This window comes from Boleophthalmus pectinirostris, unplaced genomic scaffold, assembly GCF_026225935.1.
Source record: "Boleophthalmus pectinirostris isolate CB_2022bp ecotype Guang Dong unplaced genomic scaffold, ASM2622593v1 HiC_scaffold_11, whole genome shotgun sequence".
Taxonomy (NCBI): domain Eukaryota; kingdom Metazoa; phylum Chordata; class Actinopteri; order Gobiiformes; family Gobiidae; genus Boleophthalmus; species Boleophthalmus pectinirostris.
This window is the reverse complement of record NW_026570994.1, coordinates 10,256,448-10,279,287: the sequence shown is the minus strand read 5'-3', so window position 1 is coordinate 10,279,287 and position 22,840 is coordinate 10,256,448. Positions and strand designations below refer to the sequence as shown.

The 22,840-nt window shown below is 37.4% G+C and overlaps 1 protein-coding gene across 2 annotated transcripts in view; it reads left to right on the top strand.

Annotated features, from left to right (window-relative positions):
• Positions 1-22,840, top strand: part of dmd (dystrophin) — a 229,785-nt gene that overhangs the window by 106,333 nt on the left and 100,612 nt on the right. For both annotated transcript variants that reach the window (XM_055164366.1, XM_055164360.1), the window contains exons 37-44: positions 1,561-1,683; positions 1,762-1,896; positions 3,473-3,625; positions 5,894-6,064; positions 11,518-11,640; positions 12,512-12,684; positions 13,604-13,739; positions 20,995-21,170. In XM_055164366.1, the coding sequence (XP_055020341.1) occupies positions 1,561-1,683; positions 1,762-1,896; positions 3,473-3,625; positions 5,894-6,064; positions 11,518-11,640; positions 12,512-12,684; positions 13,604-13,739; positions 20,995-21,170 (1,190 nt within the window). The remainder of the gene's footprint in view (positions 1-1,560; positions 1,684-1,761; positions 1,897-3,472; positions 3,626-5,893; positions 6,065-11,517; positions 11,641-12,511; positions 12,685-13,603; positions 13,740-20,994; positions 21,171-22,840) is intronic.

Sequence of the window (22,840 nt, the reverse complement as noted above, 5' to 3'; positions counted from 1 at the left end):
AATAATTATTTACAGCAACTTTTAAAGACCTACCGGTACTCTTTTCTGATCTGTGTTATCATGTTGTTTCTGCATCACAAACAGACCTGGAGTTGTGTTTTGTTTCATTCAAACATGTTTAATACAAATCCTGCATAGTCTGAGTTCTTCTCTCAAATGAAAAACACTTTCTACTGTTCCATCTTGTGATGTCATGTGGTAATAAAGGAAGTCCTACACTGTGTTTTTAAACTCCATACACCTTTCCTAGAATCACTGGATAATTGCAGCTCTGGAATTGCCAAGGTAAAAGGTGGCTGTGGTGACATCACAAGGTGCAACAAAGCGTTTTGAGCTTTTAAGATGTAGACTAATAATAAAGGGTCACTCAAATGTGTGAATGAAACAAAACACAACTCCACATATGTTTTTGAGAGTGCAACCACATAGCGTAATATATGATCTTTAAACATTTTACTTTACTTTGATCATGTCTTATTTTACAACTTTTTACCCAAGTTTGAAGGCCAAGGCTGTTTCTGCGTAATTAGCTTAGTTAGCCTGGCCTTGAAAGCAAATTAAAACACGAATGTCAGACAGCGGCAGCACTTGTGGTGACTCAGCTCCAGGCTATTATATTCAAATTAAGAGTTATATTAAAGCAAAGGATCATTTATAAATAGATAATAGAATTTTGTGCTGTAGTCCTCACAAGGGTGCTCCTGCTAATTTTGTATCTTCATTCACAAAATTAACATGGGATATTTTAACATGAGTAAACAAATGCATACTTTCGGGGGTTGAGTTTAAAATTATTAGCAGAAAGTAAAGAAAAGTGAACTTATAAGGTGTACCAATTTTACTACCATTATTACTACAACACAAGGGCTGCTTATAATTCTGCACTACTTACACATTACTACCGATAGGCCTACTACTACTACTACTACTACTACTACTACTACTACTACTACTACTACTACTACTACTACTACTACTAAATCAAAAGTTTGGACACACATGTTTGTTTGGGTTTTTTTCCTCTTAATTTTAACTTTTTTCTAAATTTTTCTCCTGTTTCAGACTTTTCATACGAAAGACATCAAATACATTTAGCAAGATATATACGATTTTCTAGCAAAGAAACGTTAAATAACTCTAAAGTAAAGCATGGATACAAAAAAATTAAGAGTTATTTTCTTAGCTACATAATTCCATATATCTTACTTTATATATTTGATGTCTTGTGTATGTTTACAGAATATAGAAAGTAGTAAAAATAAAGGGAAAAAGAAAACATTGAATGAAATGGCGTGTCCAGACTTTTGACTAGTAGTGTAAACCGCAGAATTTGAATGATGTACAAATTATGAGTAAACACAAAACAAAACTGAAATTAAATTGAATACATGAATTTTAATGTTTAATCAAATCACAGAAGCTCTTTCAACCAACTTCTTGCTTGGTTTACTCGCAGCCAAGACTAAATCTCCAGTGACGCTTCAAGTAGCTCCTCTTTCCTCTTTGCTAATGATCTTGTCTGGTCTTTTCGTGGTAACTGGTTGCCTCGGGCGACACCAGACCGCAGCTTCGGCCAAGGAGCTGGAGCAGTACCACAGCGAGGCTCAGATCTGGCTGGAACTACTGGAGGAGGAAGTGAAACAAGGAGAGAACCTGAAAGAAGAGGATTTTCAAGAAGATAAGGTCCGAGAAAAACACAACAAAAATGCAATAATACTAAATGTGGAATATGGTTTTGAACGCGCATGTATTTGTGTGCAGGATTGTGAAGAAGGAGCTGTGAAGGAACTGTTGATAAAAGGGGAGAATCTACAGAAGAGGGCACCAGATCAGGATAAGAGGGAGCAAGTCCGACTCAAGCACAACGCACTCAACAGCAAATACAACACGGTCAAGGTAAACTACTACATACAGCTCTGCAGTATATTGAATTTCCTTCGAGATCAGTAAAGTACCTATCTGTTTTGAAAAGTGAAGTACGTATGGTCTTGTAGTACCAGTCTTAATAGAATACAATGAAAGGTATATTTCTAGCAGTATTGTCATATAAACTGAAGGGCAAGATATAAGGTTCAATAATAACTTCAGCATGGAGAAAGACATATTTCTATTCATATATTCATATTTACATTTTTTGATAAACAAACTGGAAAGTAGTCATACGACATCCTGTCCTTGCTGATACTAAAATTACAAATTCTATTCCTATACTCAGAAAAATGCTTGATACATTAAGGTTATTTCTGTACCATATTGCTAATAAGTAAATAAAAAACAGTCAATATCACAGACTGTATAAAAAAAGTGGACTGAGAGAGTGTGACGCCACCGATAGAGTTCGGCTCCGGTCAAATGAAGCTCACGAGGCTAGCAGTTATGGACCTGGCTCCAAATTCAGTCCTATATTAGGAATAGGATTTTATTTATTGAAAAAATAACTGAATAAATAAAACACAAGGGTCATGTAGAGCGGGCTAATATGAACATTTTAAGACCAAAATGACTAGGCATACTGTAGCAGTTACAGAGAGAGGGGTGACAATTTTCAATGGAGCCTGAAGCGCACCCATGAACACTTCCTATTTGGAATGTGGCAGCTAGCGAGTTAGCTATGTTCATTTATATACTGTCCATGGTCAATTTATATGGTTTCTTCAAAATTACCATGTGGTGATATACTAGTTCTCATTTTTATGTATTTTTCCGAATCACGTCTTGATACTACTTCTAGTTTTAGTATCAGTTATATATAGAGTTTTTTTTACTGTCTTACTGTATACTAAAGAAACAATAGAAACAACCTAATTTGTAATAAAAAGTGAAAATATGTTGCCATGGCTACAGGGGGTGTAACTGCAGAATCTTCACTTTTTAAACACACAAAGTCACATAAAGATTTAGTGGGTTTAGAACCATTTTATTCACAACAGTATGTCCCTTCAGGGCTACTGTAGTTGCTCACATGCTGAAAAGAGAATTATTATGGATGTAATCTGGAATCTTGCCCCCCAGATGTTGACAAGAGAATAAGCAGCAACATAAACCAATATTGTAATCATTCTATGAGAAATTTGAGAAAAGGATATGATTAGATTTCAAATGGACTTCACACATTGCACAGTGAAGGAGAAGAGAGGAGAAAGGTGGAGATGGAGAGGCTGGTGTTTTTGCTGCAGCCGCTTGGATTTAGGACTATATGATATATATATATATATATATATATATATATATATATATATATATATATATATATATATATATATATATATATATTCTATGTTATAATAAAAAAGGATAAACAGTAATAGGTATTTTTTGAGTTATAAAACCACCTGTAATTGAATAAATGTAAGTTAGAGCTGTTAAATGTCATGTCCAGGCAGAGCAATGATATATTCATAGATCAAGCAGGTGACGGACCCCCAAACAAAAAGTTAGACAGTGCACCTTTAACATTTCTCCCATTTCCTAGGACCTGCGTGTACTGAGGAACAGAAAAGCCCTGGCCATAGCTCCACAGTGGTACCAGTACAGGAGGAAGTCACATGACCTACTGGCCTGGCTCGATGACATCCAACGCAGCGTGGAGCAACTGCCCGACCCACCCGAGGGAGAAAGGGTCAAGGTAAAACACCCCATATCATATATATTATAACATGAACTCATCTTTTTTAATCTGCCTCTCTATTCCAGCCTTCATAATAAGTTTCTCATCTTTTCAAAATAAAACAACAAACCTCAGTATATTTGTAGATTAAAGGTCCTTGTGAAGTTTTAGCCTTGTTATAATGCTGTCACCTCTTCACAAACTTACCTGAAGTTGTGTTTTGTTTCGTTCACACATTAGTCTGTCTACATCTCCAAAACTCAAACTGCTCTGTTCCACCTTGTGATGTCATGAAGAGGTAGTTTTCAAGCTAACAGCTATCTTTTACTTTTAGTTTAGTAGAGATTGGCAATTCCAGGTCAGAAATTATCCAAATTATTATCCAAATGTTTAAAAACACTCCTGTACACTCCTGTATTGCCACATGACATCACAACTTGGAACTGAGAGTTTTTTGTTTGAGAAAAGAATTCAGCCTAAATATGCAGGGTTTATGTGTTAAATGTGAATTAAATGTTTGTGATGAGGAAACAACATTGTAACATAGATCAGAGAATAACGTAATACGGGCCCTTTAATACATGTTTGTTAGTAAGACTAGTTCACAAGGCTCTTTACAAGGTTTGCAGAAAAGCTAATTAAGCTTAGCTTTTAGCATCAATAAATCATTAGCAAACGAGTTTTGAAACAGCGCAGTAATTACAGTATTATTTCCCATTACTACTTCTTATTGACCTGTACAAATACTTTGAACACATGCAGCTCTGGTGAGGGTTTGAATCACTCCAGCGGGCAGTCCAAACCCTCTGCTTTGGCTAATAGAGAACAGAGAAATGGTTAATTAAAGAGCCACAGGTGCCATTGGAAGGAGCACTGGGTAAGATTTGAAGAGAGTGACTCATGCTTAAATACACTGATAAACTCTGAAAATACACACAAAAGTACTCTAAAGGTAGCCAAAGTGCTTCTTAATTGGCTATTTAAAAATCAGGTTATGTTATTAAAATGTTAGTAAAACAATTTGTGAAGGCCAAATTAAATCACAGAAATTACTCAATCAATGCATTATATATGGTGGTCCCTTTGCTCTTAGAGGTGCATTGTGTAACTTTTCTGGTGGAGGGTCTGTCAAATGTTTTTCCTCATGGAGATGTTATCGCTTTGTTTGGAATGTTTCACAGTATAGTATTAAACCTTTTTATCTTCATGGAGACCAAATCAGACCAAGTTATAAGTCAGATCTGTGGAGAGGCAATAATACCACCTGCAACTAAGTAAATGCAAGGTAGATATGTTTAATGTTATACTGTGGAACATTCCAGGCAGAGCGATGACATATCCACAGAAACAAACAGGTGACAGACTTACCACCAGAAAAGTTACACAATGCACCTTTAAGATAAACAAGAGACCCCCATTTTGAGAGCTATTAAAGTGGGACTAAATCTCTAAACTCTACCCACAATCACATTTCAAATTGAGTTGCGAAACTGGGGTAGAGAGGTATAGCAAAGACTGTGATTGGGCAAACAGGTATCCACACGTCTGGCTGTAATCTGGGTCATTTGTGATGTCACCAACTACTTGAAATTGCAGAGGCCGCTAATGGCAACACACACTTAGATGTAGACGTTTTTGACCAGAAAGCTGCAAATGTACCTAATTTACACAAGTTGCGAGAAAGAACAGTAGAAAACAGGACATAGGACACACACACTTACACTGTTTAGAGGCAAACAAAATGGATTTAGTGTTTAGTTCTACTCTAAGATAAAATTTTATGTCATATCATAAAAATGAAATATGCCACAAAAGAATGATTGTTTGTAAAAATGGTTTCCAACAATAACAAAACAATATAAACTGACCACCAGATGCTACTCAATATTAGAATTTCATTGTTTTACTCCCATATCCACAGTTCAAATAAAAGTGGGATGGCTGTGCCCCTCTGCTCCTGTCTCCTGCCTGCTGCTGACTCTCCATGTGTTCTTTCACTTTGCAGATGATCACTATGACATTTCGCTAAAGTGGACGCCTCCGACTCACCTGTCATTTTCGCACCTGTACCTCCTCTCTTCTGTTTGTCCTGTCTATCCATGCTTCTTTTCCACTTCTCTCTGTATATATAAAAAAAAACTTTGTAAATAAAGTTTGACGGCAGTGTGCGTTTCGTAATTTTACATGTTTTTCATTTGCTGGCACATCCACACGCCTTTCTGTGCTTTTCTATGTTGCCACGGTGATAGCCAATACTTGAATGTTTGGTTGGTTTTCATCCAATAGGAGATTGGCTCAGAGTTCGACGCCAAGAAGGAGGAGCTTAAGGAGTTGCAGGGTTTAGCCAATCAGCTGTGTGAGGGCGGGGCATCCAATCTGGTGGAGCCACGGCAACTGCAGATCAAAACGCGATGGGTTGAGGTGGAGGGCAAGTTCATTCCCTTCAAAAGACAATGTGTGAGTGTCACTATAGTAGGACTTCTCTGAGTGATCATACTAACAGAGTGCAGCATGGTCTAATATATACTAATAATGTTTGTGTAGAAAAGAGATAAAACAGTTCATGATCTGGGTTAGGCTTAAGTTTTCTATTTCCCCCTATGTAAAACCATTCAGGAATGTCCATTATTATGAACTCATTCTCTATTCCAAAAGCCATATTTTAAGAGGCGAAAGTTTAGTATATTATTCATGTTATTAAAAGCAGTTATAAGCAAAGTTACGTTATTCTTACTGTAAACAAGGTGTCTGTGTAAACCTTCAGTTGTTCAGGTAGGATTCATAGCAAAAGAAAATTTCAATTCCGACAACTGGACAAAAGAATTCTGTAAATAAGTATAATTTTAAAGAGAAATAGAAATGCACTGATGCAATACTGGAATTGGATATCGATGCCAATTTAAAAATTTTTGATGGATCTAATATCAATTTCAAGATATCTGTTCAGTCAATATCCCATTCTGGTCTATAAACTGCCCAAAACACCTTGTCATATTGAACTTATATTCATTCAAAGCTGTTCTGTAATGACTTTATATGATAAATAAGTTACAAAACACATTTGGGTAATTGTTTCCCAAATGCCTTTTATGGTTAAAGGACATAAATCATATTTTCAGTCTCTACCCCGGTATTGGTTGATATCAGTTATGAACAGATGATCAGCCATTGTATTGGAACATGAAAAGAAAAAAAATCAGTGCATTCCTAATTTCAAATAAAAAGGTTTAGAAATTGGACAGGTTTTTAGATTTCAAGCTTGGATGAATAGACTGGAGTAACATAATAAGCTACCAATTACCTTGAAAAACCAAAATTCAATAACAATTTTACAGGTATTGATTTGCAAATAAATGCTATTTAAATAAATAAAGCTCATACTTTCCTTTTCTAGAATGCATAGCTACAATTAAAGATACACTATGTTAGAATTTGACCTAATTAAAGGGGTAGATGCTCATATATTTCTTATGGTATTGCGCATGCCAGTTTCTTAGAAAATTACAATCTGGTAATTGATAAATAAAAGTCAGTACGGTAGAGCAAACAGATCTTCATTTCAGCTTTAGCCCCATAACCTCAAAATAATCTTTGCTACAGTTTAATTCTTTGAATTATTTAGTCCATATTCTAAGGAAAACAGAAAAATGTCCCTTTAAATCAAAATCACAATTACATATTTGCTTTGTTTTCATTTGCTGCATCTCATCGCCCTATGCTGCCTGTTGTTTCCATACGAACTCCATTCACCCATTCTCATTGGTTGCTGTGTGTCTTGCATGCCCTCTTTCGGCCAATCACAAATCACCTCGACAGTTCCCCATAACTTCTGAAGTATGCGTGAGGCAAAGTACATTTTCGAAGACTGAATACACATCTAGACTGACAGATTACGCTAATGTATTTTAAATGGGAAGCGGAGAAATAATTGGGGCCATTTTGTGGAGTGGCCATACTTTAACATGAGCTTGGATGATGGCCAGGCTATTGAGGAATTACAAGTCTCAGTTTTATCGCTGAAAGAGCTGTTGAGGGCTTCTAAGTGCTAGAAGTGGCAGGGCATAATAATAATGCCCATTTTTGTTATAGCAAACCGATTTGAAAAAATGTAGGTTGTTATAGATGTGATGTTATAGAATGTATTTATTTTATTGATCCTCAAGGGGAACTACTAGGTCACAGTAGCAAAAAAAAAAGAAAAATATGAATAAATATAGCAAAACATATCATAAACAAACAATAAAAAACATTACATCTTTCAAATTACGGTGCTTAAAGGTGCTATATTATTCAAACTTGATTCTTATGAGCTTTAACCCATGTTATAATGTCATCAAAACATACCAGGGGTGTGTTTGTTTCATTCACACGTATTTGAGTAACCCTTTATTATTAGTTTGTCTATATCCCCAAAGCTCAAAATGCTCTGTTCCACCTACTGAAGTCATGAAGTGGTAGTCTTCAAGTTAATAGCTACCTTTTAACTTTAGAGATTGGTAATTCCAGAGCTGAAATTATCCAAATGATTCTAGTTAAGGTACATTGAGCATTTCCACATGACAGCATTTACCACATGACATCGCAAGGTGCAACAGAGTGTTCAATTTGAGAGAAGAACTGAGCTTGTGTGTGTGTGTGAATGAAACAAAACACAACTCCAGGTGTACTAATATTTGTGATAAGTGTATTTGTGATTACTTATTTATCATAAGTAAACAACATTATGACATAGACAATAGCGTTTAATTGAATATCCACAACCTGCTTCCAAAAAACTTAGACAAAATAGTCTCCATCGTACCAATTTGAAAATTCATTTATTATTTAGCAGCTAATTAGGTTATATTAGAGTCATATTATATTATGTTAGAGTCCGATCTATCCATGGGTTTTAGAATGATGAGAAATTAGGACCGCTGCCATAGTGATTAACAATTCAGAACAAAACAATATATATTTTGTTCATTGTACCAGTTCGAAGTTTCATTGCTTTTTTAGCAGCTAATTTGGTTAATAAATTGTCAAGTTGCCATAGTTTCAAAAAAGCCTATTAGAATGTTAGAATCAGTCATCCATTGGTTTTAGAATGATGAGAAATTAGAATTGTTGCCATAGCGATTAACAATTTCAAACAGAATATTATATTTTTTGTTAATAGTACCAATTTGAAGTTTCATTGATTATTTAGAAGCTAATTACATTAATAAAATAAATTAATAATTAGCTGTCACAGTTTAAAAGAAGCGCATTAGAATAGTGGAATAAAATCTATCCATGGTTTTGACAATTAGAAGAAACTGTTGCCATGGTGATTCACAATTCAAAACAAAATAGTATAAATCTTGAATGAGAAAAGCCATCAAAATGTTCCATAAAACAGGAAGCAGGAACAGGGACCCACAAACTGGCTAGCCCTCGAACACATTAGCATAGGAAATGTAATTGTGTCTGGAGAGTCAAGTGCTAATCATCTAAAAACCACTGCACTTAGTCATTTCAAAGCCCGCCGCAATGAAAGACTGCAGTACAGATGTGTATTCAACCCACTCGGCTCCCAGTGTCAGACGATGAGAGCGTTAGCCCCCATTAACCGCCACCAAATCAAATGTTAAATCTATTAAAAGAATTTCGAAAGCGAACTGACATCATCTCCATGTATTTCACCATAATCGCCGACATAACTGGCACGCCGCACAAAAGCTCTCAAAGCCCACTGTGGGTCTTATCATTGACCCGGTGACCCCGCAGCTCAATCTTATTTTCCGCGGTAACGGCCACCACGCGCACCATCGGCTGTGGTTGTTTTGATTTGCGAGCCCTTGTTAATTATGGGATGTGTGAGTGAAGCCGGGGCTCTTTCTCGCTCTCATCGTCGAGACTTTATACAGGCAGAGTGGCAGACTGTTTATAGCTGTGTAAGTGCCTATGTGTGCAGCGTGTGGGGTTTGTAATTGAATTTGACAGTGAATAAGTAAATGAACGTCAGTCTTTTCAGGATTGTGCAATGTGTAGAAGGGCTGGTAGAAGCTTCGCTGACAGTCTCTGGATTACTTCACAGCACATACAATGGAATACATAGAAAGTTATGCAATAAAGAATTAGACAGTTTATTTAAGGTCCTGTGTTATGCAAGATTTACTCTTGTGAGCTTTAAGTCCTGTTATAATGCTGTTACCTCCTCAAAAACTATATATACACCTGGAGTTGTGTTTTTTTCATTGACACGTTTGAGTAATCCTTTATTATTAGTCTGTTTACAGCTCCAAAGCTCAAAATTCTTAGTTCCAACGTGTGATTTCACATAGTGCTAGTTTTCAAGTTAGCAGCTCCTTTTACCTTTTGTTCAGTAGAGATTGGCAATTGTGGGACTAAAAAGATCCACAGGATTCTAGTGAAGGTGTATGGAGTTTAAAAACACAAAGAAGCACTTCCCTTATCACCACATGACATCACAAAATGGAACAGAGTGTTTTCAGTTTGAGAGAACTCAGCCTAAATATACAAGGTTTGTGTGTTAAACATGTGAGACTAACACAAAACACAACTCCAGGTCTGTTTTTGATGAGCAAACAACACTATAACATAGATCAGAAATAGTATAAAATGGGCCCTTTAATAGTTGAGGTGTGATTGGGCCTCTTTCCTTAGCATTTTAAATATCAGTAATAGTTTATAGCTACAGCTTGACATTGTGTAACAGTTTTACATACCATAGTATCAGATCTTATAGGCTTCAATGAGGTAGGAACTGTATGTAATAGTTTGATTTTAAATTTCATAAACTGTACTTAACTGTGTCCCCAGATATGAGGTAAACATGTTCTACCCAAATGTAGCTTTTACTCAACAATTGTAATGCTGATTTATTCTTAGTTACAAAAACACTGGGCATGATGTCCCCGTTATAATTTGATGTTTTGGTTCTATAATAATCCAATCAGAAAGCAGAATGAGCCTCACATCAATCTCTCATTTGGGTTGCCAGTTTCAATGCCGAAATTCAGTTGCTTTAAATCTAAAACGCCTCTCTCTGATCTGAGCCCCAGCACCTTCGGCCAATCACTAATCAGTGGTAGTGCAGTTTCTGAGTGAAATCTGAAGATATATATATAGATAGATAGATAGATAGATAGATAGATAGATAGATGTATAAATGGTGTCTGCAAGGCTCTGGCAACCCTGGATCAGATTTGATTATAATACCTTCTTTAAAGCTACTTACAGTTCCTTTAATGAATCGTGATAATATAACTAGCGATTATCTGAGTGAATATAGTTGAGTGAAGTACTAAATTAGGTACATGTATACACCATTCATATGAAAAGTAATTGATTATGCTTATATTAAATCAAGAGAAGATTCACACTAAACTCTTCATGGTTGTGCTTTCCTGGAGGGACTGACGTGATGTAGCTGAATACATACAGTATCATATAGATCAATACTTAGAGGTGCACTGTGCAACATTTCTTGGGGGTAAGCTATATTCTAATCTATCTCCATGGGGGCAAGCAGACCATGGTATGGATCAGCTCAGTGGAGAGATCTGCCTGCTCACACAAAAATGCATATTTTTAAATGTATTTTTGAACAATAAAATCACCTCAAAGCCTGAATCAACATTTAATACTTACAAGCAAGGTGATGACAAAAAATGTGGCGTACGCTGCTCCAGGAAAGGTACATAATGCTCCTTTAAATTGCACTTAGGGTCAGTTTTAATGTAGACTTGATTTGGTCCTGTTCTAGTCCCGGTTTAGTCCAGCCTAGTCCAGCTTCAGTCCCAAGTTTAGCCCCATTTAGCCCCTATACAGCCCTAGTTTGCATTATAAGATTATTTACACTATTTCTCACCATTTACTCTCCTCTGCTTGTATGTCCTTTGTATTATGTATGTGTGGATAAACAGGAGTATCTGACGGAGCTGCAGGCCCTGTTACGACTGGTTTCAGAGACCGATTTCAAGCTCAACTCTCCTGAGTACTGGCCCGCTGCGTACTACAACCTGCCCCAGCAAGAACTCTGCCTAACGGTGAGACTACCCCTCTATACTCCTCATGATAACATATTTACCTCCGCCAAGGAGGTTATGTTTTTGCCGTCATTTGTCTGTCTGTTTGTTTGTTTGTCTGTTGGCAACATAACTCAAAAAGTTATGGACCGATTTTGATGAAATTTTCAGGATTTGTTGGAAATGTGACAAGGAAGAACTGATTTCATTTTGGGGGTGATCCGGAAGAAATCCTGGATTCTGGATCACTTTGAAATTTTAGTTAACATTGTGGTAAATGGGGCCAAAAATTTTGTTTCTCAATATCTCGGTTAATTATTGACCAAACCCCATGAAATTTGACTCAGGGATGGACAATGGGATCCTCTTTCATATTCCAAAGGCTGATCCGGATCTGATCCAGAAGACTGATTTTATCGCAATTTTTTATAAAAAATGGGGGTAGTCCTTGGCGGAGGTCTGCGCTCTCTGAGTGCTTTTCTAGTTTTATATAGTTTTGAAGTTAATTTAGACAATAAACAATAAGATGGAAACTTATTTATACCACTGACTATTGCTGACTCGATTTTGATGTTAAGGAATAGACTTGATACACAATACAACAAAATATGTGACGGCATTAGTAGTCATAAATTTGGTATGAGACACAGAAATTATTAATTCAAACTTCTTCAGCTAAAAATACAATTTTTAGCTGATACTATAAATACTATTATATTGCAAAAAAATATACTAACATTTCCTAGTAGTGCAAAGAAAAGTTACATACTATAAATATTGACTTCTAAAAATAAGTTGATACAGAAAGTATCATGACTGGCCTACCTATATATGTACTTAAGCAAAATTTTAGCGTTATTTGTAATCTGTATTTCTGTATATTTCATAACAGGAGGTGAAGGCGAGCATAGACAAGCTGGAGGCCCCAGTGGAGGGAGCTTTGTCCAAGAAGGAGGAGATGGTGCAGGGAGCGAGACCCATGGAGGGCCAGAGGATCCAGGAGACAGCCGCTCTGCTTGGCACCAACTGGGACAAACTCAACAAGCTCTACCAAGACCGCCTCAAGTAAGATCTGATCTGGAAATATTAACAGAAGGATAAATGAATGTTTTGAAAAGTACGTCAAGATAAACCAAAGAAAAGCTGTAGTTGTAACTGAATTAAATCTAGTTTAGTTTTTTTCTGGTTTCTGATAAGTTTGAAAATAATACGATTCTCTCATCTGACTGGTTGATTTGAATTTGAAAGTCAGGAAATGGAGAACAGTGACCGCCAACCCCCTGGTGCCAGAACAAAATTTCTCATTAATTTTTCCCATAAACTTTCCAACTTTTCTAAATGAACATTCAAAGTTTGAAAGCTTGCTCAGGGCTAATCAGCAGTGTGATAACTAACGGCCACAAGACCTATAATTAATAAATAATAAAATCTGTTTCTGAAGCGTTATAAACTGCTAAGTTATTCAGGCATTTTGCTGAATCTAGCGTTTTAAATGTGCCTTTTGGACTTAAAATAGACGCATTATGGATATTAGCACATAGCTTTGTGATGCCTCTGAACTCTTAATATTTGAATTTTTCGAAAAGTTTGGGGGAAAATAAATGGAACATGTACTTCCACAATTGGAGCAGATGATCACTGTTGAGCTTCATATCATATATTTTCAGATTCAAATACTGAGTGATACTAATGCATAATATACATTTTACATTTTATTGTGCCTAATTGCCCAAATGCATTTAACTGATCCTTTTAAATCTCAGTAGTCTTTATCAAGTCTGTGTAGATCTGGGAGAATACAGCTGAAGAAATATTACACCTAACCTAAAAAACCTGAAATGACTTTACGGTATCACTTTAAAAAGCTGAATGGCAAGAAATGTGAAAGATTTGATATGCACATGACATAATGATATATCTATATTGAGCCTGGTGGGCCCCCGTACTTCCTGTTCTCCTGTGTGACTAACTGCTGTGTGTGCAGGCGCTGGCAGGACTGTAACTCCAGGTGGCACAAGTTTGTGGGGGAGCAGAAGGCTCTGGAGGGGTGGCTGAGTGAGGCCGAGAGCGCCCTATCTCTGGCAGAGACTGATCCGGCAGCTCACAGGCAGCACCTCAGGGTACAAACACACATGTACACATTTACACATGTACACGCTGAAATCCTTTTAAACTAAGACACAACAAGGCTTTTTACACTGCAAGGTTTGGGTGTGGCAGTTAGGATGAATTCATTTTATTGTGACTATAGATGTTATAATCATAGGAGTGCAAAAAATAAAACATGAAATCAATTTTTATAATTAAAATAAAAATGAAAAAATAGTGTATTTAATAAGTTAATCAGACAAAATACCATATGTTAGTTGAAATTACTTGAATTCAAAATACTCATCTTTATTTAAGTACTTTTAATTTATTAAGACGTATGTACTTAGTTAGGCCTTGAATATTGTGCTGGTTTATTAAAGCGGAGGTATTATGCAATTTTTTTTTTTCTACCATGTTATAATCTTGTTTCCTCATCATGCCTGAGGAGCTTTTTGATGTCATCCATGCATGTTTGAGTATTTTGCCAATCTCTCCCGGGCCCCTATTCAAAGCCCCCTAAGGTTAGCTGTGAGATTCTGTCCAATGCCCAATTCACAAGCCTACGTCATCCGTGCTCCCACATAACAACTCTCCATAAATATACAAAAACATGATACTAAACTGTGCACAACAATTTGACAAACCTGATGCGATGTGCTGTAGTTTCATTAGCGGGATGCACGATGATTGTGTTGTGATAGCGGTCTGAAGGGGCAGTGACTAAGCGCAGAGAGCAAAAAGAGGCGAGACTCAGAGTGCTAAAACCATAAACTATGTTAATACATTTTCAGAGAATGTAGCATGTTAGTAGTTAATCCCCCATAGAAGTAAAATACCCTCTTTAAATGAAGCAAAGTTATATGCCCTGAAATACTCTTCTTATATTTTACTACCCCATAATTATTATACACTTTGCTCATTAAAAGATGGCATAATCAATCTGTCTAAAATTTTAATTAAAATCTATATTTTAGGAGTGAAGATTTGTTTGTTTGGGATCTATTCATTTGTACTCCAAAAATAATTCATTCTTTCAGTCAGTGGGAAAAAAAGTGTGAATCAAAGTGAATTTTGGATTTCAATATTTGTTTCAATCATGTTTAAAGGTGCATTATGTAATGTTGCTTTTCTCCATGGATATGTTATTGCTTTGTCTGGAATGTTTCACAGTATGGTATGAACACTGTTGGGCAAGTTACTTTAAAACTGTAATGTGTTATTTATTACTTATTACTGTCATTTCAAAGTAATTCGTTACACAATATTACTGTATTTAAAATGTAAGGCATTACATTACTATTGCATTACTTTAAGTTACTCTCACCAAAATAACTGCGAAAAAGCTGAACTTTTGAACCGTATATGGACTGAACCAGGACTAAACAAGGTCTAGACCAGGACTAAACCAGAGCTGAACCAGGACTAAACCAGGACTATAACAGGACTAACCTCAGACTGATTCCAGGACTGAAGAGGAGGACTAAACCAGAACTGAACTAGGACTAAAACAGAACTCACTGTCAGGATGGGCTCGAAGGTGACCGCAGGAGAAAGGACTGGCTTTGCTCCGCACCTCATGGAGGTAAGAGTGGCTGTCACCCGATTGCGCTTTATGGACACCCTGCTGCGGGGGCTCGCGGTCCTGATTTCAGCAACTATTTGCGGGTACAAGACTCGGTGCAAGACTCTGCTACAGCGCGTATCTTCCACCTTCCTTCAACGTGTCCAGAAGTCCAGCTTTTTGTGCGATGGTTTGCATCGTCCTCTGTCTTTTGGGTGTGAGCGCAGGAGCCTTTGTCAGTGCAGAACGTTTCGTCGACGTTGTGGATTTTGTAGAAGAGAAAACTTGCAGACATACAGCACTTCAGAATCACACTGCTAGAGATTGAACATTTATTTAAATTTGGCAGCTGAACACATTCTGTACTATAGAGGAGACCGGAGTCCCTTAGCCGATCAGGACGTAGCGGGAGGAACGCAATACGTGTCCATACACTAAAAACAAAAGGCATGCAAAACTGCACAAAAAAATCAGCGAAACAGCGAGACCACGAAAAGTGAACCGCGCTAGAGCGAGGGACAACTGTAAACCAGGTCTAAACCAGAAGTGACCCAGGTCTAAACCAGGTCTAAACAGCGTAGAGTTCTGGGACGGTCCTTTCCGCAGTTAACTGAAGGTCTATCCGGCCGCGTCTCCGGCATTTCACCGCTGCTGATTTCACGGTGATTTTAGCGAATTTCTATGAAGAAAAACCCACCACTTCAATCCAGGTTAAAAAAGCATTGAAACGCGCGTTACTCACATTTGTACCGAGTAAAATATTAAATTTTTTCCCCTGTAATGCCTTACATTACTGCGTTACAGCAAAAATCAACGCATTACTGTAATACATTACTTTTATAATGCGTTACTCCCAACACTGGGTATGAAACATTTCTATCTTCATGGAGACCAAACCAGACAAAGTTACAGGTCAGATCAGCGGAGAGGTGACCCCACTCAGTCAGAATGCCTGTTTTTCTAGGTATTTTTGAGCTATAAAACCACCTGTAATTGATTAAATGTAAGGCAGAACTATTTAATGTTTACATTTCAGACAGAGCAATGACATATCCATATAAATGAACAGGTGACGGACTCTCAGAAAAAAAACTACATAGTGCAACTTTAATATTCATGATAGTCATAGCTTTGCTTCTTACAAGGATCAAAATATTATAGATGAATTATTTGGTTCATTCCTGTGTTTTGTTTTAAAACTTCATACCCCCTGACTCTATGTATGCAGTCTTTTAGGAGTAATACAAAAACGCCTGGTCCCAAATATAGTCCATATGATTCATAGCTCAGCCTCATGGTCCACTCATGCTGCTGAAGTGCCCTAAAGCAAGACAACTTTAGACCGGGCTCCGTCAGCACTTTGTTGTCCCTATATTCTCCAAAAGCCTTCTGGATACTGTCGGTTACATAAAGGAGATATGAACAGGGTTATGACAAATCTGACATGATGTAACGCTGTGTTGCATAACAACAAAAACTTATTTAGTGAAGAATAAAGTGGATGGACTTGTTTTGATTTATCATTTGTATGTAAATTTAGAGGTGCATTGTGTAACTTTTCTGGTGGAGGGCCCACCAAATGCTTTTCTCCATAGAGATGGTATTGCTTTGCCTGGAATGTATCACAGTATAGTATTAAATAATTCTATCTTCATGGAGATCAAACCAGACAGGTCAAGTTACAGGTCAGATCTGTCAAGAGGCAACCACGCTCACAGTCAGAATACCTGTTTCTCTAGATAATTTTGAACTATAAAACCACTTGTAATTGAATAAATGTAAAGTAAAGGTGTTTAATGTCATACAGTAGAACATTCTGCAGTGTGTCATTAAACAAAATAAGGTTGAGGGTTCAATTCTCCCATATTACACAAAATTGACTCTTGTGAGCTTTAAGCCATGTTATAATGTTGTTACCTCCTCAAAAACATACCTGAGGTTGTGCTTTTTTTCATTCACACATTTTTGAGTAACCCTTTAGTGATTAGTCTGTCTACATCTCCAAAGCTCAAAATGCTCTGTTCCACCCTGTGATGTCATGAAGAGGAAGTTTCAAGTTATCGTTTTACATTTAGTTCAGTAGAGATTGGGAATTGCAGAGCTAAAGTTATTCACTTGTTTCTAGTGAAGATGCATGGAGTTTAAAAACACAGCAGAGCACTTACTGTTTTACCAGATGACGTCAAAAGGTGGAACTGAGTGTTTTCATTTCAGAAAAGATGCCAGCCTTAATATGCGGGATTTGTGTGTTAAACGAACGAACGAACGAATTGTGTGAATGAAACAAAACACAACTCCGGGTTTGTTTGTGATGAGGAAACATTATAGCATGCTTTGCTTTAAGGTTTGATAACTTTAAAACTCCATTGTGTAACTTTTCAGGCAGAGGGTTCCCATAGAGACAAGCAGGTGAAGTTTAGTGTGTCTGGAGAAGCAGTAAACATGCATATTTTTCAGCAATTAAAACATGTGTAATTGAATGTAAGACAGATTAGTTTGATACTATTTAATTGTGGAGAAAATGTCAGGCAAAGCTGTGACATCTTAATGGGACAAACAAGTGAAAAGTTACACAGTGCACCTTTAAATTCTTGGAAAATATTACAAAACCACTGTAGGTTGGTTGTACCCACTAAACGCCGATAACTGCTACTCCAGTCTCCATAAACATGCTACAAACAGATGATATAAGCCAGCGTTGTTGTGACTCTTGTCTTTTTAGCAGTGGATTACTCAACAGCAGCGTGTGGTGTTTGTGTAGTGTGAAGAGTGGACACAGCTTTAGTCACTGGCACAGATGGTGGAGGAGCGCCGTCTCACAGCACCGCCTCAATCTATGTCCTTTTATGGGCGTTACGCAATCACATTTTACCATAGCTTTTGACATTTAGTATAGAGTATAGACAAACAGACAAAATGTAGTGGGACAAAACTGTTTTCTGTTCACTCAAGATGTAAGTGTAAATGTTTTGTTAGAGGGTTCACCAGTTGCTTTTGGAGTGTACCACTGTATGGTGTTAAGGTTGTGTATCTCTGTAGAAACAAAGCCAAGTTACTGGTCAGATCTGTGGAGAGGTGACAAAGCGCACAGTGAGAATGCATGTTTTTCAAACTGTGTAACTGAATAGATGAAAATTAAGTTTAATGCCATGCCATGCGAACATTCCAAGCAAAGCAATAACATCTCCATGATGATAAAAGGTGAATTCCCTACCAAAAAAGTTACATAGTGCATCTTTATAGGTCCTACATTGCGACTCTTGTGAGCTTTAAGCCGTGTTATAATGTCATTACCTCATCAAAAACATACCTGGAGTTGTTTTGTTTCATTCATGTTTGCGTAATCCTGCATTATTAGTCTGTCTACATCTCCAAAACTCAAAATGCTCTGCTCCACCTTGTGATGTCATGAAGCGGTAGTTTTCAAGTTCAAGTCAACACCTACTTTTTACCTTTTGTTCAGTAGAGAGGAAATTCCAGGGCTGAAATTATCCGAATGATTCTAATGAAGGTGTAGGGAGAAGCACAACACAAAACAAGTGGAGCATTTCCTGTGTTTTCTGTTTGAGAGAAGAACGCTAAAAAAAGCAGAGTTTGTGTGTTAAACATGTGTGAATGAAAAAAAAAGAAAAAGAAAAAACACAACTCCAAGTATGTTTTCAATGAGGAAACAACATTATAACATAGATCAGTAAATTGTGTAATACGAGTGAAGTTTGGTTGTGTTGTGGTTGGTGACAGTCGTGGTTCACCTGCAGAGTTGTGTGTGTGTGTGCTTGTGTGTGTTGTGTGTGTGTGTGTGTGTGTGTGTGTGTGCGTGTGTGCGTGTGTGTGCATGTGTTTGCATCATCAGGCATGCCCTGGCCACTTTGAGCCGCTCTGATCAGCTCCGGGTCCACCTGCGCAGGAGAGCGAGCCCGCCAAGTGCCACTCACTGCCCGCCTGTTTGTTTAGGAGAGAGAGGGTGGGAGGGCAGGTGGGAGAGGGAGTGAGGGGAAGGGCAGAGAGACGGGGGAAGATGGAGAGAGATGGATAGAGGACGAAGGAAAAGCGCGAGAGGGAGAGATGGAGAGGAAAGGGGCAGGGTGAAAGAGAGAGGGAGAGAGAAAGAAAGCCAAGAGAGTAAGGAAGAGAGATAGAGGGAGGAGGAGAGAGAGAGAGAGAGAGAGAGAGAGAGAGGGAGGGGGTAGAGAGAGGAAGGAGACAGGGAGAGTTAGGAAGAGAAAGAAACACTGGGGGAGGGAGAGAAGAGATAGAGACAAGAGTAAGCAAGAAGAGAGATAGAACAACTGAGAGAGAGAGAAAGGAGCAAGAGAGGGGGAAAGAGAGAAAAAATAGGGGAGAGAGGAGATGGAGAGAGACAAGAGGAAGCAAGAAGAAAGACAGAACAACTGAGAGAGAGGGAGAGAGAGCAGTATGTGTATATGTGAATACAACAAGAGAGACACAGCACCATCTGTTTCCTCCAAATCACAAGCTGCTACCTGAACCGCACCCAGCTTAATCCCACCAACACCCACAGACCTGCAGGGTGCCATCCTCACACTATAGCTCATAATGTACATTTAGTTTCATATTATATACTAGAGCTGTTGTTGTATGTTCATTTTTTTATTTTTTATTTTTTTTCAATATGAATGAAATTAAATGCACAAAATTGAAAGTTACATTTGCTCCAATAGTCATAGTTCTGGACACCAGCTAGAAATTGTTAATATTTTCAGGAATTGCAATGACAGATAATAATAATAATATTCGCAAACAACAAAAATCTATCCTTGGATGAGGAAACTGTCATCAGAGAAGAATTTGTATTATGAAAATATTTTTTTCCCTCGGTCACGATTGCCTTGGAGACACAGTGACAATATGAGCTTGAGCGAGGTTAAATCCCGGTGACCCCATGGTATGTGGGCAAAACTTGACTTCATCACTTTAAAACTGTATCACTGTAGCAAGTACAGAATAAAAATGTCATCCAAATTGTAACTTTCATTTATGTTTTTCAAATCTTTATGAATGTGTGGTGATTATGTTTGTTTTTGTTTACAGCTAAATTTGGTATCAGTTTATAGTAACCACACCTTAATTAGCCTTATGAAGCAGGAACAAAGACTTAATTTATAATGAACTATAGTTTATTACAAGTGGAGCATTATGTTATAATTTGGACATTTTAAATAGCAATATTCTATAAATCTGCCGATTTCCACGATAGAAAACTGCGCTGCCCAGTGGGAGCTGACATTGGCGTAAACATCATCACAACAAAGAGTCGGTAACTCCTATAGATAGCTGTAGATCATGCTAGCATGCCACAGAATCCTACGCATATTACAGACCAAGAAAACAGTACACAGCAGTGGGCATATACTGGTTACGGTGAAAGCAGGAGATGATCAGAAAAATGGCATCTTGAAAATAAGCCATTAAAGATTGCACAAACATGCACTTCAAATACATATAACTTTGGGTGAGTAAATGGTGAGGGGAAACAAATATAACATGGTTTAAAACTTTAAATAGTAGATTTTGCATAATAAGTCTGCTTTAATGTGTGAGGTGTTACCCCAAACACCATAGATTTTCAACTATTTTCCTCTCATGCAGTATACAGGAAGCCATTCAATCCCACACTCTTTACCACCTTCAATATCAGAAAAACAATTCCCTTTCTCTTTTTCTGTATTTCCATCTTTGTGAATCTGTGTATTTCTCCTCAGGACTTGACCGAGGCCATCCCCCCACAGGAGGCTGTGCTGGGCCGGGTGAACTCTGCCGGGGAGGACATCAGCTCGTCCAGCACCCCTGACGACAGCCTGCAGATCCGCACACAGCTCAAGGTGCTGAACACGCGCTGGGCCAATGTGTGCCAACAGCTCAACGAACGCAAGAGGAGGTGTGTACGAGAGCTACAGGGGCCAGCTCTACTGTATCTGTGCAGACTGCAGGCTACTTTGTGCTAGGCTGGGGAAATGTGCAGGAGGAAGAACAGAACTACATAAGAAGTTCAATTTGGGGATTTTAGAGTTGCAATAAATTCTATTCCATGCTTTAGCCCAGTTAAAGACGCTGTACCTGGTTTTTGATTTGCTGTCACGGCGTTGTAACTAGGGATGCACCAATCCAGCTTGACATGTACCGATATCCTCTGATACGCGATATCAACCGATTCTAATAATCAAAATAATATAGTAAGATCATATGATTAAAATTAAGATGTTTTGTAACTCTACCATTTAGTAATTACAAAACAGCAGTAAAAAACAATAGTAAAGACACAAGATCAATATTTTGAGGCATTTTTGGCCAACATTTTTCCTATAAATCATCTTACTACACCAATTTATAGACCAAAATGTGATATCAACTGAATCAATATCTTGGGGACAATATCCAGACCACCAAAATTCCCAATATCAGTGCCAATATCCAATACCAGTATTGTATCAGTGCATCCCTAATGGCAACAACGAGCATACTAACAGCGCACTTCCTGGTTTGTGACAATAGAATCTTTATATTTAGATGCAGGCAGCATGCAGCTTTTACAATATAACTAAAAGATAAAACATACAATTATTTTTACATGAAGAAAACATTACATGAAAAAAAGTACAGCCCTTTTAAACCATATGGAACATGTTTTTATCTGAAAATTTGAGATGCACCAATCCAGCTTTTTCATTTTGGACAGTTTTGACACCGATAAATCTGTTGATACTTCACATATATTTAATACCAGTGTAGAGAAAAATTTTCTTCCATAAAACAATCACCACTGATACAAATCTGTAATCTGCTAGAAACTATGGAACAGGGCATGTTAAAAATGCTATGAGACATTCTGGGCCAACTACAGTCAGTAAATAGTTAAAATCATTTATTGATAAACCTTGAATCAATATTTGATTTTGTAAACATGTCTGGATGGCAGACGGAGCCAGACTCCATTATCTGTACTGGTGCATCTCTATTAGAAGTTTCAAAGGGAAAATCAATGTAGTAGTCATAGCAGTTGTAGTATATGTCATGTATATGTATAGTATTTTCCAAATTTCAAATGTTTATCATGTATTCTTCAACTCAATGAGCAACATTGCTTTTGCTTCACTTGGCTTGTCAGCTGCCCATCTCTCCATATCATCCTTCCATTCAAAATTGAACAAAACAAAAACACTAATTCCTATTTATTTTTATGTACTTATTTTGATCGAGCAGCGTAAGAGCAAGTCATGTACACGCAAGGTAAGTTGAACTGAATTACCTACAAAAATGTCTCTTAGCAAACTAGACTCCCTCTCTACTGTACATCATTTCAAGTGTGCAAGTAGCAGATTAGTAAAAGGTGCACTGTGTAACATTTCTAGTGGAGGGTCCATCACCTGCTTGTCTTCATGGAAATGTTACTGTTTTAACTAGAATCACACATTATTCACACATTATACACTAAACAAAACTATCATGAGACAAGCATGTTACAGCATCAAGCTACATTACAATTCAGATCTGTGGAGAGTCAGAATTATTGTATTTTTGAGCAATAGAAACACCTGTATTGAACAGTTG